Consider the following 18837-nt stretch of genomic DNA (forward strand, 5'->3'; position numbering starts at 1 on the left):
TGCCCTGTCATTTTAGTTATCATCTATAAATTAGGGAATTATTTATATAATTATATATCATCCACTTTTCCCAAAAGTGGAACATTTTCCTTGTTTTGTTTCTAGACAGATTTGACATTGAGGGATGTAGAAAAGCTGAGTGACTGCATCAGTGAGAGATGGAAGTTTAACTGGCTCTCACCAAACATTCTTAAAGGGGTTGTCAGCACCTTTATTAGCAATGTGGTGCCATGTGGGTCCTGCAGACATGCCTGCACCCCCAGTACTACCTGCAGTCCTGCCGGTCACTTGGCTCCGGGCTGTGCACATGTGAGGAGGGCACAGGACTAGAGGCGTGCCCGGGGGAGGGGGCTGCGGGGACAGCACTGTCCTCCCTATATCAGGCTGACGATGGCCGGGGAGAGGCAGATAGCCGGTGCAGGGGGATGGCAGGGAGGATGCCAGGAGCAGGGTAGTGCCCACGCTGGATGTAACAGGCACATCTGGCTACAGATCTCTCAGCAGGAGTTTGTCACTTGACATAACATTGGAATTTTGTTCATTAAAGGACCTGTTGGTTTACCAGGACAGTGCCAGGCTTAACCCGGTTATGGATAGGATGGCAACTGACGACCTGCTCTAAGTCACCCACAGCTGGCACTGCCAGACCTCCATGATGAGATTACTGCCAATGCCAGCAGCCTGATGTGGGCATTTACAGCAGGATCACCTGGCACCTGCTAGAAGCCTTGGGGTGTAGACAAGCGCTGTGCCATAGCTGGGTGCCCGCCATGCAGTGCTAACAGAGGACATGCCATCAGCCCGGGTTTTGGTCCTGGTCGCCTGCTTCTGGCTCCTGCTGGTCCCGGTGAGGTGCTGTGGTCCTGGCCGGGGTCCAGTGGGCCGGCGCCGGTACATGAGGAAGCTGGTTCCCCTGCGCTATAAACAATCCGTGCCCAACATGTCTGAGAAGACCCTGGGGGCGAGTGGCAGGACAGAGGGCAAAATCCGGCGAGATTCCGATCGGTTCCGGGAGCTGGTTCTGAACTACAACCCGGACATCGTCTTCAAGGATGAGGAGAACACCAATGCAGACCGGGTCATGACTGAGGTGTGTACCCACCTGTATGCCAGAGCATGCCCTCACCCACCTACATCCTACACCTCTGCCACATCACATTCTGCCGCACTTACAGCTTCTATACTCGGTTTCTATACTGTATTATATATTGATACTTTTTGCCCAGGGTGATCACTTATATCTTCTACATTGGGTTTCTATAGTGTATTATATATTAATACTTTTTGCCCGGGGTGATCACTTATATCTTCTATACTTGATTTCCATACTGTATTATATATTGTTACATTTTGTTCTGAGTTTTTATATGATATAAACTTACTTTGCATATTTTTCTTATGGGGGTTTATAGTATATACTGTTACTTCTTATGGAGGGAATGTTTTTATTTGATACAGTGTGACTTCTTACAGGGAGGGTTTGTGTTATAAAATATGATATATGCTTCTTATAGAAGGTATTTATTTAAGTTAATTTTTTTTAAAGGGATGTTATATATTACATACTTCTTTTTAGGGTTATTTATATTTTATAGTGTTACTTCTTATGAGGGATGTATATTACATAGTGTTCTTTTTTGTGAGTATGTGTATATTATATAGTGTTACTTATAGGGATGATTTATGGCTTACATTGTTTTTTGCTTGATAGGGAACTTTATATAATGTAGTACTAAAAATATATATTATATAATCTTCTGATACGTTTATACTATACATTGTTACTTCTTGTTAGGAGAATTTCCTTCTGTGTTCTATGGGATTGCAGCAGACGTATTCTGCTATGATGTATTGTTATATTATTATTAATGATTAATACAATGTGTGGGCCACATCTCAGCACACTGCATAACTAACCAGTTTCTTTAAAAAGCACAATGCTGTTAACCCTTCTTAGACAGAGAGTCACTGGGGATATAATTATTGTGTGGCAGCAGATATGGACATGGTAGTAATCATTTTAGCTGTGATTAGCTATGACTGCACAATGCAATGATCAGTTTCCTTTCTGTGCAGGTGCATTACACTGTCTCTTTTGCTGAAAAAGTTTAGATCTGGCCTGTTGCTGGTGCGAGTGTATGTATAAATAATTCTACATACAATTCTACACATTCTATAAATAATTATGGCTATATTCTGGCTGCTAAAACTCATGAACACATGCAATGTATATGTTCCAGAAGACTGAGTAACCACCTATTGTGTCTCACTGCTTCCCATCTCTATTGGGTTTTAACTGTCCAATCCTTTTTTTCTGGGGAGATAAGCCACTGTCAGAGAAGCCTTCCCTCTGCTATTGACTACACATGCACCCTCAGCCCACTGGAGTGTGCATGTGTATGGAGGAGTCAGGTGGCTGATGATTCTTTCATCCCCATACCAAGTAATGGGCAATGATTGCTGACTTTAGATTGGCAGGAAACAATCAAGAACAAATACTCCTAAGAATATCCATTTCCAATGATTTCCTGCTTTGTCGGACTTCATATAGGGCCTTAGTTTATTTCTTTTTTTCCTGGAAAGAATATTCATCAATTATGGTAGTGCATATATTTCAATCTGACTCTAAGCTTTGAGAGCATGAAGTCAGTAATGCTTTAGTTCAAAGTTAAGGTCATATTTTATCCATAGAAACAAACAAGTGACATGAATATATTACTCTGTTATTGGAATTGTTCAGTATTCTCTGGATGTGTGCTGAGCTCTGTAATAGAGTGAACTAGTTTACAATATACAGACCTAACATGTGAAGAATCGCCTTATACCTCATTTTAGATTTATATATTTACAATGTACATTAAAAGTGGATTAGATTCATAAAAACAATCCTTTATCTGCTACTGGTATTAAGTTACAGCCATAGTCCAAGCTTCAATCACAATTCTGCTGGTTACAAGTAATATCAGTCAAAGACTTGTCACCTTTCACAGCTTAGCTGCACTTCTTATAGTCTGTGCTCCGTCCAGCTGAGAGTTAAAGGAGTTGTCTTGGATTGTAAAAGAATACATGCTATTTTTCCACACGTGGATACAGCATCACACCTTTCCCCAGGCTTTATGTGGTACTGCTGCTCAGTCCCATTCAGCTCAGTTCATTGTACCTGCAGATGTGGTGCTGTTTCTGGTTAAAAAGTGAAATGTTTTGAACATCTGAAAAATCCTTTTACAGTGTATTTCCATCTTGGTCATTTTTGTGCATTGAGCCTCCGAGACTCACTCTCTATCTAAAATGAGGGTCCCTCAAAACACATCTTGCCTGAACTGTGACTGTAGCTGCAAGCTATAATTAAGTTTCAGGGATGTAATTCAGCGTATTTACAAAGTTACTCAATGTTTTATGGAGATGTTATCTGTGTGTAAAGTGTAAAATGTGTTCAAAGGTGAGCACATGCTTTTAGATGACCATTCATATTAGATGTCAATATCATAAGCACCATAGAGGCAGCCAATGGTTGTACTATGCTCCCCCAAAGGTAAAATGAATAAAAGTGAAATAAAAGTTATTTGTGTAGATAAGTAAGTGTATGGTAGAACGTGGCGTCTAGAGTGGACAATGTTGGCTAAAATGAACAGGTTCATGTGGTTTTGCTGGTTTTATGAATGAATGGGTGTGTTCACTTACATCAATTGTGTCCAGCAAGCAGTTTTATGGTAGAGCCCTACAAAACTAATCACCTAATGGTGTGCCAGCAGTCATCAATTGAAGTAAGATTGTATTTTCAAGGCGTTTAGCAAACGCATTCATACTTCCATTGCTGATTGCAGGAGAACAGGGGGAGTGCGTTGAATTTGGAAACGCCACACAAACGCCATGTGTTTTTCCAACTTTGAAAGCATTTTTCTTCATAACTGGAAGTGTAATCAGCTGTATTAACATTGGGACACAGTAGCTTACACTTCAGCAATGAAGAAATATGCTTTCAAAGCTGGAAATCGCATAGCAACACGAAAACACATGTGAATGCCACGTGTACATGCACCCCCAGAGTTTTCCAAAGTATATAATACTCATGTATACTATTATTATATATGCAAAAGAGCAAAGTGGTACAATTGGGGCCTTTTATATATAATAGAAAGATAAAAATATAATGTTAGACAATTCCTGTTTTAAAGGAAATCTACCATTTGTTTTTATGCATTGCGAACATTACTTGAGAATGCTGTTGCTACACTGATGCAGAAACAAAAAAATGTTTAATCTTTGATCCGAGTGGTTTTGCTCAAAAACAATTATAAAATTCAGGACCTTGGGAAAGCTGGATGAATACTGGTTACTGTGTTTCACAGAGCAGACTATATACTAGAGGGCATGGGCTGGCTATATACTGGGGCAGGGTCTGCCTATATACTGGGGGCAAGAGATTGTCTGCTTATATTCAGGGGGCAAGGGCAGGAAGGCTATATACTGGGGGGCATGGGCTGGCTATATACTGGGGCAAGGGCTTGCTAGCTATATACTAGGGGCAGGAGGCTGACAAACTACGTCCTGGGAGGCAGGGGGCTGCTTATATACTGGGACAGGGGCTGGCTATATATTAGGGGGCAAGGGCTGCCTGGCTATATACGGGGGGGGGGGGAGAGCAGACTATATATTGGGGGCATGGGGTGGCTTGCTATATACTAGGGGGCATGGGCTACCTGGCTATATACCAGGGGGCATGGGCAGGCTATATACTAGGGGGCATGCGCTTGCTATATGCTAGGAAGCATGAGCTGGCTATATACTGTGGGCATGGGCTGGCTGGCAACATACTGGGGGCAGAGGGCTGGCTATATACCAGGAGGCATGGGCTGGCTATATACTGTGGGCATGGGCTACCTGACTATATATTATGGGGCATGGGCAAGCTATATACTAGGGGGCATGGGCTGGCTATATACTAGGAGGCATGAGCTGGCTATATACTGTGGGCATGGGCTGGCTGGCTACATACTGGGGGCACGGGGCTGGCTATATACCAGGAGGCATGGGCTGGCTATATACTGTGGGCATGGGCTAGTATGCTATATTCTAGGAGGCAACGGCTACCTGGCTATATACTAGGGGGCATGGGCTGGCTATATACTATGGGGCATGGGCTGGATATATGCTAGGGGGCACGGGCTGGCTGGCTATATACTAGGGGGCAGGAAGCTGGCTGGCTATATACTGGGGGGCAGGGATCTGGCTGGCTATATAGTGGGGGGCAGGGGCTGGCTAGTTACTGGGGGCATAGGTAGGCTGGCTATATACTGGGGGATTAGGGGGCAGAATAGCTACATACTGGGTGTGACTCATGGGCTTATACTTGAGTCAACCAGCATCAGACACAGTTTTTTTGCAGTAAAATTAGATACCTCTGCTTATATTTGCGTTGGCTTATACACAAGTATATACAGTACTCATAGATCCAGGCGCTGTGACTGTGGTCATCTTCTTATATTTGTCATCCATTGATTCCTTTCTTTTAAAATCATGCTAATGAGTCAGAAGGGCTCTGGGGGGGCATTACCAGAGACCCTCCATGCTGCAGCTTCACAGAACTTTTTCCTCCCACTGTGTGAGATTACAGAAGGGAGGGGGAAGTGCTGAGGAAGCAGGGGGCAGGAGGACACATGCCCCTGTGAAGCTTCAGCATGGATGTGCTCTGGTAACTGCCCCCAGAGCCCTTCTGTTTCATTAGCATACTTTAAAAGTTAATTTTTGGAAGGAAGGAGGCAATGGATAACAAATATAGTGCCCCTGGTTTATCTTGCTTTGATGGTAGATTTCCTTTAAAATATTCTACCCATTATTGTTTGCACTGTGATCATTTTTTTTCTTTCTGTGCTTCTTAAGCCTTACGTTATGAATTGTTGGCTCCATAATATTGGTGTTTTCCGACTTGGTGTTTTTGACTTATTCTATTTTTGGGCATAAAATTTTGGCGCCGCTATTGAATCCAACAGTTTCTGGTGCTTTCTATTTGTCCGGCTTGTTTTTTGGTGCAATTTGTGGCGCAAAAAGAGAGAAGCTAAAAGCAAGTCTTGGGAGTTCTAAACCTTTAGTTTGTGCACCAATTCATTAATCAGTTGCGGCACAAACTTACATCGCACTGAAAAATATAGCATGGTTCCAGCGCCATCCTGACCCCAAATTAATAAATGCGCCTTCTGCCGGGCTACTACTTCCTTTAGAAATTGGAGATATAATACATTATTCCACAGGAATCCACAGCCTTGAACGGTGGGCAGATTTACCATACTGGCTGTGACTGATTTATGTAGTAATTTGCTCAAAAATAGCCTACGGTTTTGAGACACTTTTTAGATATTTTGCTGATTAGTACGATAAAGGGAGGGTGGTTTGGGATGTGGTGGTGCAGAGGACGAGAAGACAGTCAGATTTATTAACCAGCATCAGACACAGTGATAAATCTGGAGTAGTATGTGACTATCTAGTCTAACTCTCTACTGATCCAGTGCCTATGTCATGTTTGTGACCATTTTTAGTAAATAGAAAATTGGATGAGACCTTTATGAAAATAAAGTCAATGTAAGTGGTTCACATGCAGCAGAAATCAATGTACTGTATATACTCGAGTATAAGCCGACCCAAGTATAAGCCTAGGCCCCTAATTTTACCACAAAAACCTGGTAAAACCTATATTTTTTTTACTCGAGTATAAGCCGTGTTTGGGTTTTCAGCACATTTTTTGTGTGCTGAAAAACTAGGCTTATGCTCGAGTATATATGGTAAATAAATTACTGTTAAATAAGAGTATCACAGCATTTCCATTAACTTATAGGATGGTAAAGAGAGTCTTGTGACATGAATTACATGAATACTCCTGAATAGGTCAGCCACTTTTCACTAATGACCTTTCTCATTTATAAACAGGTGTTCAAATAGTGTAAATCAGGTCAGATGCTTGTTGTATGCACGTTCAGCATTTATTGCATGGGAGCTGAATTTGTTTACCTGGCAAGAACTGGAGGAGGGAACGAGAATTTTTTCTATGTTTTTCCACACCTTACAATGGAACCAGTCACCTGGCTGTTGAAATTTGCATACTTTGAGAAGTTGAGTGTTCGTGAGACAACTGAGAATTACCATGACCAGCCCAAACATTGGGGAGAATTGTCTCTTCTGTTTCCAGTGAACTTTCTATAGTTTTTCACCAAATTGAAGCACCCTTTGTAGGGCCATTCAGACCTACAAAGTTCAGCAGGGAACTGTGTACGTGTGTTGGCTGTATTTCCCTGCCCTACCACAGATCATGTGACCTATACTTACAATGTCGTATTAATTATGACAGTAGCTGTACTGCCCTATACTCATAGTATTATATAGGTATAGGACAGTAAAGCAATATAAGTCACAATTATGTTGTAAAATCAGATCAGGTGATCCATGGTCAGGTCTGGAGACGTATCAGTCACATGAACAACATTCCCGGAGCAAATATGGTCTAGAGAAGTACCTGCATGTGCAGAAGATTTATATTTCTATAAAGAGTGAACAATTAAAATCCACTAAAATCCACTGTAAGAAAGTGCAAAGTGATGTCTTTAATTTGTGCTTCAAAGTTCATGTAATAGTCTTTTACATGCATAGGATGGTAAAATACCGGGCAGAAACTCTGCTGTGTTTTTAGGGAAAGTGACAGTGACATGGAAAACTATAAGTCAGGCATTAACTGCATCCCCTGTATCCCCTGCAGGGATCACCATCATCTTTTAAGGTTTTAGTTAATCTACTAATTTAGTTAATTTAGTTTATCTACTACTAGGCTATCGGGGCCCCCATTCCTATTGTTTCATCTGACCGTTTTATAACCATGTAGTGTCTTATTTTGTCTGTATATGTACCTCATGTACCCCATGCAGGAATATTTTGGCAATATGGTGACCAGACCGTGCAGTTAGGGCATACTTCCCCTTTATCACATCACATAGCCCGCACAGCCCGATCTAAACTGTACTTCCAAGCTTCTGGTTTAAATCGGATCAGTGCTGTCCATGATCCTTTCGGGAATGCGTGAGTCACGTCACTAGAGATCGGTGCTGGGTGCCGTATGTAATCCTCAGCCCCACCGTGACCAGGAAATCCGCTCAGGGAATGAGCCATCAGGGTTTTATTGTACTGGTATAAGGCAGTAACCTGCACTTACGTAAAACCTCTGTTTTGTTTAGAATAGAAAGGTGTCTTAACCCACAGTCTTCCATAACAATTTTCTACCCGTCACACTGTATTCATCCAATCGGATGAAGTATATGTACATTACATATGTAAGGATTATATTTAAATATATACGTTCATGTTACATAGAACTGTCAGTAGAGGTATAACCTTTCATAACAAAATACTTTCCAGGAAATGATTTGCTCCATCAAGAAGAAGACTTCATTATGACTTCTCCTGGCCATGGTTGAATTTGCCCCCTAGTGTCTTCAGCTCCCCCAAACACATCTCCATATTGTGGCCCTTAAAACACCACAGGCACTTACAGTATAATGTCACCTGGATAACAGGCTTACATACAGGAATCCCTAATTATTATTAATATATATGTATTGTTTTAAAACTGAGTGCAAACACAGGAGGCAAAACACATCACCAAACGCATATGTGTAAGTTATTTAAATAAGTAACAACATGAGTTTTGTCTTTTAACATTAAAAATGAACAATGTAAAACACATGTTTCTACTAATATAACACGTATGCCTTTTCTGTCAATGTGTTTCAAAACGCCCCTCACACTATATATAGCCCCTCACAGTTTATACACAGTCCACCCGCAGTTTATAAACAGCCCCCCCACGGTTTATACACAGACTCCAAAGTCTATATACAGCCCCCAGTATATATTTACCCCTCCCCACAGTGTATATACAGCCCCCCCCCCTCACACACACAAAGCTTCTGTTGGGTTGCGGTTATGTGCAGGAACAGGTCATCACACATCACCTGGGTTCTCCAAAGTGTACAGAGCAGTGCAGACAAATGGGTTTGTTCTGCTCCGCTCTGAATTTCTGTGAGACACAAATGCCATTCATATATCGCAGATAGTACTGGTTTGCCAGAAGCAGGTCCGTGCTTGTGGTGGGTGATTCGAATGGCTACCTGAGTCACCCACATTACAAATGGCAATTCTGCTGACCCACTCAGGATTCGGTCATTGGCAGATGTGGCCCTGTCCCCTTCTCCCAAAACCTCTACCCAGATGCAATTCCAAAAACCAGAAGTACCAGAGAAAAGCAGTAACTGCGATCCAGGGCAGGGTAATTATGCTTTCTTATGCTTATTTCTTGTTCTTGCCCTCTATGGGTTTTCAATAATCCCTATGCCTGCATGTTTCCCAATGGGAAGAGAAGAATAAGTCACTGCCATGCCAAAATTTATTGTGCCCATCTATTTTAGTACATCCTTTGTCAAATGGCTGAACATCTAATACTTTTAAAGAAGACTTAATTCACAAATAAATTGATAGAAGTTATTGATGCCCTTTTGTGTCTATTGATATTAATCTGTCCACTTGTCTTTTGTGTAAGGCCGGTGCAAGGCAACTAAAATGTGGCAGGTGCCTCCATCAAAATTAATGGTCCTTCCTCCATCAATCTATATTTTGTCTCAACATCAAATGTTGCTAAAGAAAAGGGTTGCAGTTGACCATATTGTCATGGTCGAAACAAAAATTACTGGTTACTATGGATAAATATAGGGTTTTATTAATCTAGAATGTGTGCATATGTTATGTATTATCCTGTAATATTTAGTATATGTGTATACATTATACAAAGTACATAGTTAAATGGAACTTTAGTTTACTACATCTTTTATTATATTATCTGTTAATATATGGGTCAAAAGACTGCCCCATCCCCAAAATTTATTCTTCTCTTTGCAAGATTTGTCTGACATTCTTCCCAGCCCACTGGAATGGCAGTAATTTCAAGGATTTTGAAGTGTTATTTATTTTTTTCTTTTTTATGGGTGATAAACTTTTGCTGACCCTGTAGCACTCCTTGAACTCACAAAGCACCACCCCTTCAGACAACAGAGCGCCCCCTCCCATTCTAATTTCCTTCTGCTACACACCTTGATGTCTTTCTCCACCTGGTATCTGCAAGCTACTGAGGTGTAGATGGGGTAGGGATAAGGCATGTACAAAGCATTATAGCAACTGCATTCTCTTCACCTATATCTTGATGACTACGTCCTCATGATCATTGATGTTGAGCTTATTGCCCTGCATATGTTTTTCTCTGGCCTCATACCGAGCATGGACACAGTTTTAAGGGGTATTCCCATTTCAGCGAATAAATATTTTTGTTTGTATGATGAAGAATCATACAATTTTCCAATATACTGTCTGTATCAATTCTTCGTGGTTCTAGATCTCTGCTTGCTATTATTCTATAGAAAAGCTTCTATGTTTACTTCCAGTGGATAGTGGATGCTTGCTGTCCTGCTATAGAAAGCTTAATTGTTTATCTCCAGTGGACAGAAATCTGACCATGGTGACCAGATTTCTATCCACTGGAAATAAACAATTAAGCTTTCTATAGCAGGACAGCAAGCAGAGATCTAGAAAACCGTGAGGAATTGGTGGAGAAAGTATATTGGAAAAATGTATTTTCATTTCATCATACAAACAATAACATTAATTTGCTGAAATGGGGATACCCTTTTAACTCTACCAATTGTGATGCATTCCCCTGAAGAGTCTTTAAGATTAGCTCAGAAGTCAATACGAATAAAGTATGAATGTTGTGTACTATATCATGGCCTTACAGATCAGTATGAAAAAATCACTTTCATTATTATTTTACTATAACCAGAATGATTCTGGTTATTCTGTTGCCTTCAGTAGGATATGGTCTGCCTACGTGAGTAGCACATAGCACATGCGCCCAATATCCCGTGGAGAACTCTTCCCACCACAAGTTATCTTTACAGAATTTGTTGTCTGGACTTGTTAAAATCCAAACTTTTCCAAGCTGGTGCCTTTATAGTGTCATCTGGCTGATACACATCATAATGGGGCACATTTACTTACCTGGTCCAGTCGCGATCCAGCGGCGGGTTCTCCAACGCTGATTCGGGTTCTGCCGGGATTCACTAAGGTCCGTGCGCCGATATTCACCAGGTGTCGCTGCTGCGCCGAGGTCCGCCGGAGTTCACCTGCTTTTTTCTGGTGTACGTGAGTGCTTGATCTTGCGACACAAATGGCTTTTTAAATTCCGCGGTTTTTCTGAATCCTTCGGGTTGTCCGGTGGCCATTCCCCCCGATTTCTGTCGCGTGAAAATCGATCGCGTGCGCCACAATCCCGTGAAATACAGCGCAAAGCGGAAATATTCGGGAAAAACCCGATGGATTCGCGGCTGCGGACCCTTAGTAAATGTGCCCCAATGTGATTAATGGACTGCCCAGAGATAACATTGGCACATTGTATTCCATCCAAATAAAGTACCGTATAGTATATACAGTAAAGTATTGTATCATATATAACATTGCCATACTTTACATTTAGTGGCGCACAGATAGGCTGTCTGGTACCAAGCTAGGTACTCCTAGCAGTAATGATTAGAAATATATTGTGCTTGGTTTGGTACAAGTGGCCAAAGTTTTCTCCTTTGTAATAGTGCTCCCTGTACTTACAATAATCATTGGACATAGAAATGTGCCTCCAATAGTGCCTGCCCCAAAATATTTGTACCAGCCATAACAGTAATAATGCCAAGCATAGGGTACCAGTAGTTACTGTCAAATTACTTGTGTCCCCGTGTGCACCTCAAAGGAAAGTGACTAACCCTGTGTACAACAGTAATGTAAGACAAATATTAGAAATGTTCGGAGGAATGTAGTGAGCATAATAATAGATACTTCTGAAATATTTCCACACTTTTCCTGACACGTCATCTAGGTCTGTTACAGCTGAGGGGGTTATCAGAACCAGAGCTTCAGTATGACTTCTTTGGATTAGAAGGTTATGTATGTAAGTTATGTAGTTGTATTCAAGCCTGTCGGCCGCTGTAAGGAGGCCTGAACTTCTTGTGCCACTCAGAGTACTGTGAAACTGTTGAGTGCCACTTTACAGCACTTTGTGTAACTACAGTGGAATTCATACTATGGCATGTAAATACCAGAACTGCAGTTTGGTATTTCTTGATTATTTTTCTTGCTTTACACTTTTTCCAAGTTATATAACAGTATTGCTGACTGGGATGTGCAAACTGTAATACTGTAATATCTGTATAATACGTATAGTATCTGTTTAATGCCTATCCAAGTCACTAAGTCCAAGCCATTTACTTGTCAGTCAATTATTAAATCATATACCATTATCTTACCAGTTGGAATTCATGTTACCACCTTTTTCACAAATACAGCTAGTGGCAGGTTCACATAGAGCCCTATTTATTACCTGAATCCCTTCTTTAAGATAAAGAAGATACATTTTTAAGATAAAAAATGTTTATAAACTTGCCTGGTGTCCAGGGGTATCTAGAGACCGGGGGGGGGGGGGGGGGAGACACACTGGCCTAATGTCTTGTGACCAGGGTGACATCATCTCAGGTCCTTTAGCCTCCTAACATTACCAAACTGTACACCATGCATATATCTGACCACAGCATGCCTGAATGCCCTTCTAATCCTCTCCATGCAGGCTACTGTGATTTAATGCGCTCATATGTGCATGGTGTACAGTTTGGTAATGTTAGGAGGCTAAAGGACCTGCGATTGTGTAACCCTGGTCACATGACATGACTACTGGATTCAGCCCGAGGAGGCCACTCTCACCTGGACTCACTAAAAGGTGGAATTATAAAGTTGAATATATCTGGGAAAAACAATTTTTAGCTAAATGAAGGGTGGGAGTTAATAGGGCTCTATGGGAACAGTGGTGACAGATTCCCTAGGACAAGTATTAGAAGAAGCCAAATCGTCATTCCACTGTTAAAAAGAACCTGTCAACTCATAAGGCAAATCTGATTCAGAAAATACTTATTTTCATTGAAAGAACCGTTCTTGTTCATCCTTTTGTAACTCACTATTCTGCAGCTCCTTTGTTACTACTTGTAATAATTTATCACTAGTAAGCTAAGTGAGTGTTACTAGTAAAGGGGTGTGATGCTGCATAGCCCTATTCTGCCAGCAATGATTTCACTGTATGAGACAGTATGTACAGGGACACACCCTAAATTGTAACAACCAATTAGGTTACCATTCATAAATACGTGGTTAAAATAAAAAAAGAATTAAACAAGATTGAGTTATGAGAAAACATAATCAAGAGTCCAGAGTATTTTATGGAGAATGCAATTATTTTCTGAAATAGACATGTTAGGGGAGGTGACATATCCTCTTTAAATTTGTATTACTATTCCTGCCCTTAGTAGCAAATCAAACAGAAAGTAGTTACTACTATGACATTATGACATCACTTCCCCTGCATAGAAATTTTGGAAAATTTTCATTTAGTTTGAGTTTAAAAAGTTAGAAAAATGTATTCTCACACTGTATTCATTTCAAGCCTTCACCCGTTTAGAATCTCTTAAGACATGCAATAACCCCACTGCTATGTTCTTTCACCAAGTGTCTCCATGTGTCCCCATATAACCCCTATAAAAATTGTGATCCCCCAATGCCAGATTCGTCCTTCCACTTGTACCAGTCTAGTTTTGTTGTACTTGCTTTGTCTTGAATCTGCAACAAAACCAAATAATCAGCCATTAAAAAAAAATATTTCAATTAGATGTTAAAGGGGCGGGAGGAGTACAGAAGTTTATTTGGCAGATTACCCAGATAATTTAAGCTATCAGCTATTTCTTTAAGAGCAATAAAGACCAACAAAACGGCAGCACTAGATGGGTAGGACTTTTGACAGAGAAGTATAGGTTATTTTTTATTTCTTTTTTTAAACTTCCTCTACTAAGGCAAGCCTAAAATAATAGGCAGTCCCTCTATTAGAAACATGCACACTTGTCACATTAACATACAGTATATAGAAGATTAAGGAAAGTTGTCCACCATAGATCTAATAAAGAGGACTATTTTAGTCAGCCATTCAGATAAATGTTGATTTTGTAAATCAAGAACCAAGAGCGCTAAGATGTTTGAGAGTATAGTAACCGTAAAGTAACTTTTTCCTCAAATACAAGATAAGAAACATTAAAGGGGTTTACCAGATTCCAGGGGCAGGGTTGGAGAAAAAAGAAAGCTTACTTACCCTGCTCGGTTCCTGCGTACTATGTTATAGTTCCAAACTTGCCAAAAAACAGAAGTATCACAGTAAAGGTAAAAATGCTTGTTTCCTACAACCGCTTCAGCACCCAAGACCAAACAATGCACAGTCCCCCGGATGGTAAGTATGAATAACAGGTACTAAGCACAATACTAAGGTCTCTCAAAACTCATATGTACAGCCAGTTGTTCACAATACTCAGGAGCTTTACTGAGGCTGCACTACCCACTGATAGCCCAGTTACACTTCCTGTGCAGCGTCTATGTGCAGGACCCAGCTGCAGTGAGATCCTCCCTCTCCCTCCTGTGAAATGCTGCCAGAGAACCATGGATGGTGAGGGGGAGAGAGCAGAGAGACAGACTTTGTCCCCCAATGTATGTCTCCATGAGTACCTGAGCCTGTGTCATACTGTATCCTGTATAGTCTGCTTTGGGGGGTTGTCCCCTGTATTGTATTTATGGAGCAGAGATAAGTCACACACCTCTCTCATCCCATTCTCTTAAGTCTCTTCAAGTCTCTGTCTCTCTCTTAAGGTTCCAGAATTTCATACAGCCCCTGCAGGTGAAAGTAAAGGTAGCTGCATATGTTTCTAGTTGAATATTGGCAGTCGGTCCCTAAGTACTAGTTCCATACTAGTTCCATACCAGCATGGTGGTAGTAGTGAGACCTGTCAATCAGGAACAGGGAGGCAGGGCAGTACAGAGAACAATGAATTTTCTGGTCTCACTTACTGAACTCACCTCAGCTGAGTTGCATATAATTATACAAACTAATTTTTTACATTGCAGGCAGGAAAAGGAACAATTTAGGGATAAGGGCCATGCTTCTTAATCATAGTTTTAAATAAAGTATTTATTTTAAGTGGACCCTTGTAGGTTCTTGGTGACCACATAAATCACGTCCTCAATACCCTGATATGTGATAACATTTACATATCAGGGATTCAGTAGATGTTATTATTCAGAAATCTGTTGTTTTCTTATATTTCCAAGGACAAATGTATGGATGTCAATCTAGTGAAAGCTCCATATATCCATACAGTACTACACTGAGTGAGATTTGTGCAGAATTCAAGCGTATATTTTATTGGCAAATAGAAGACATGATGATTTAGCAATTTACATTGTGGAGAAATATAAGGTGACAGGGGAGAGGTGTCTACAAGGAATCATTTGTGCCTGCCAAGGGAAGGACGCACACAGGGCACAGTGATCTCTCTTTAGTCCCACGTTGCCCTTTTCCCCGTTTGCCCCGCTTCCTGACAGCAGTGACGTCTCTGAAAAGCTCTTTTGTGGGCAGGCTGGGGAGCTAGCTGGTATGTTGCTTCTGAACTCTGTGCTGGCAAATTCTCACCCTGTTAAGTCATTTGGGGAATGGAAAATGGCTATTGTTTGGGCTTGGCAAGAAGTCCAAGTACCATTCCACTTGCAGACCTTTTTTCCTAGGTCAAGATGCTTAAAGGTGCAGACGGCTTATATAATGTATGGATTCTTTAATTAACTCATCATTGGCTATAACATGGAAATCAGGATCGAGTCTTGTTTATTTAGGAATTTTCTTTGAACTTTTTCATTTCTAAGATTCTATTATGTTTTTCCGTCTGTACAATGGAAAGCAGAAGGTCAGTGTCCTCATTTCTGCACCTCCTGTCTGTGGGAGGATAACAAGAGGATGTGTCAAATGCACTTCAGAACCCGAAGGACAAAAACTTAAGGCCAGCTCAGAAAGTCACACACAACAAAGGCCATTGTTCCAGCACAGAATAACTCTGAACTATCAAAAAATCAACATCCATCAACATTCCGCCTGTGCTGGCACTGAGCACTGGATGGGACTGCAGAGAAAGATAGACAGACATTGAATGGACGGAGTGTAGGAGGAGGTGATGCCAGTTTACAATAGGATAACAAGACAACATAAGGCTCATTCAATGGAGTGCAGCTGCACCATGTACAGTAACCCACTGAAACCCTGCACCACCCAAAGAAGTATTTAGATACATGTTATGTATACCCACATAAACAAACTACACTGGGGTGGTTATTTTTCATAGTATACAAACAATTACATTACATTACAATGCATCAGAGAATATGGATACAAGAAAATTATATTATATTACAATGCTTTGGAGTATGTGGATACAAAAAAATAACATTGTATTGCAATGCACTGGAGTATATAGATACAAAAAAAACTAAATTATATTACAAATCATTATAGTATAAGAGTCTCTTATGCCTCTCAAAGTGGTAAATATTTGGTACGGGAAATACCATAAAAAATAGGTGGTGAAATTAAAGGAGTATTAAAGGGTTTTAAAATCTGACCACCTATTCTTATCATAGGTGATCAATGTCAGATCAATGAGGGTCCGACAACTGCCACCACTCAGTCAGCTGCTGGATCAGGTTGCAGCGCTCTGGTGAGCACCACTTCCGCTTCACAGGCCAGTGACATCTCCATTCATTATGTGGTCTGTGTGCAGGTTAAGTCTCGTCTCGTTCAAGTGAATGAAGCTGAGCTGCAATAACAAGCACTTCCATAAGTCTGAGCGCTGCAGTCTCTATACAGTGCAGATCCTAGACAACCGCTTTAAATATAGACTGTAAAGAGCTGGGTATTTGTCTGCATAACAATTCCAGTGATCACATTCCAATTAGGTTTTTGTTGTATTCATGATTTTAGGTACATTCTTAAGTATATTCTAAATCTAACTATAGGTGGAAATACATTTGGCTCAATTGGTAAGAAATCTGCCCACAGCTCTCTATGACTACTGCTAAGTTAAAATATGGGTTAAAATATGTCCCAATCGGGTGGCTTTGTGGGGACCAGGACTCTGACAGGACCCATTTTACTCCTCCATGCACCCATGTCATAACCAGCCGTCTAGCAGAACAAATAACACATAAGCAGCATATATAAATATACATGGTTCAGTTATTTCAGTCGAACCCAGTCAATGTATAGCTGTTGTATAGCTGCTTATGTTTGTGTAACAGGATTTGGCCAAAATATGAGGGTAGTTTACTCATGTCAATTGCCTTATAATATTATCTAGAATTTTATGAGTTAATTATGGTATGCTATTAAGCCAAAAAAGGGGAAGTGAAGCTCAGGTATGGTGTAGTATTCCAAGGTATATTGTTTGAGGTAATATGTATATGTTCACATTCTTAGGTTGTGCTAAAGTCACAAACACATTAGTCACTTGTTATATCCACAGGGCAGCCAATGGTAACCCCAACCCCAACCAATATGGGGGCCTATGACATACTTGTAATTGATCTACTGCTAGTGCTGCTGGATAGCAAGTCTATACAGCATATGGTGTTTTCATTTGCATGGCATGATTTTCAGAATGATAAGGAATGGTGACAAAAGATAAGTAGATGTATTTTATACCTGGTCAACGAGTACGAATAAGCAAAATAAGAGGAATTTCTTCATTCTTGTAACATATTAAAATAACAACAAGAGAACACCAAAGGAAAGGTGATGAAACATTTAAAGGGGACCTGTTAAATCCTCCTATTTTACTAAATGATTGCATCTTTTTTGTAATGTTATGTTGCATATTTATGTTATTCCTTTGTTAATGTATGGGTAGTAAGCCAAGTGGATATTAACAGTTGGAGCTGTGTTCCTTTGGTGTCTGGTGTCTTATCATCACTTACGACATCACACTGTCAGGGACACTTCTAGACCTAAAAACGGCTTCTTTGTAAACTACACATACATTCTATAATGATAACAAAGCAACAGCAACACATAGGGGGTCATTACTTTATTCTTCTTCCTTCTTCTATAATTTTTGAGACTTTTTAGTGTTTTGCAATTTTTGTGCCTTTTCGGGACTTTTTGAAATGTGCACTGAAGTCCGCTGGACATTTGTTTATAGTCAGTCAGTGACATTTATTTTCTACTCCAGATGTGCTAAATGTTTTGACCCCAAAACATTAGCCAAAAGCATTCTTGGAAAGAAGTGACTTGAGACATTTCTGAGACATCTGTAACAAAGAGATCTGAAAAGAAAAAAAATCCATTTAACACAAAAAAATTGAGATTGATAAATCATCAAAGTAGCAGACAGAAAAAGGATAGGCAAAAACAAGCAAAAACAAACAGAGATAATATAAATGACCCCCATAAAGTTGCCCAATTTTTTAAATTTCATAAGGAATAGAAATATTGAATAAAATAGTCAGAGGGGGCAGTTCCTATTTTAATAAATTAAAGGAGAATCAGTAAAAAAGGATGCAGAAATGGGGTATAAACTGTAGCATATATTAATGTGATGTAAATTAACATAAATAATGTGAAAAATTTTTGAAATTAGGTAAAAATAAAAAGTAGGGATAATAACACTAAAAGTTATTTTATAGCTCCTTTATTTACATTATCATCTTACACAATTACAGTATAATAGTAATTTAGCAAAGTTGCCACCAATAAAGAGAGAAAGAGCACATAGAATATGGGGAAATTAAATTGTCAGTAACTTTTCAACAAGCTTTATTGCAACAAGGCAATAAAGGAAATTTTGTAATATATCTCAT

At 40.2% G+C, this 18837-nt stretch overlaps 1 protein-coding gene across 1 annotated transcript in view; it reads left to right on the forward strand.

Moving 5' to 3' along the window:
* The first annotated feature begins 385 nt into the window (after positions 1-385).
* DHH (desert hedgehog signaling molecule) overlaps positions 386-18837 on the forward strand; it is a 36082-nt gene continuing 17630 nt past the window's right edge. The window contains exon 1 of the mRNA XM_072135127.1: positions 386-1090. Coding sequence (XP_071991228.1) covers positions 791-1090 — 300 coding nt within the window. The 5' untranslated portion in view covers positions 386-790. The remainder of the gene's footprint in view (positions 1091-18837) is intronic.

The sequence above is a fragment of the Engystomops pustulosus genome, chromosome 2 (assembly GCF_040894005.1).
Source record: "Engystomops pustulosus chromosome 2, aEngPut4.maternal, whole genome shotgun sequence".
Lineage (NCBI taxonomy): Eukaryota > Metazoa > Chordata > Amphibia > Anura > Leptodactylidae > Engystomops > Engystomops pustulosus.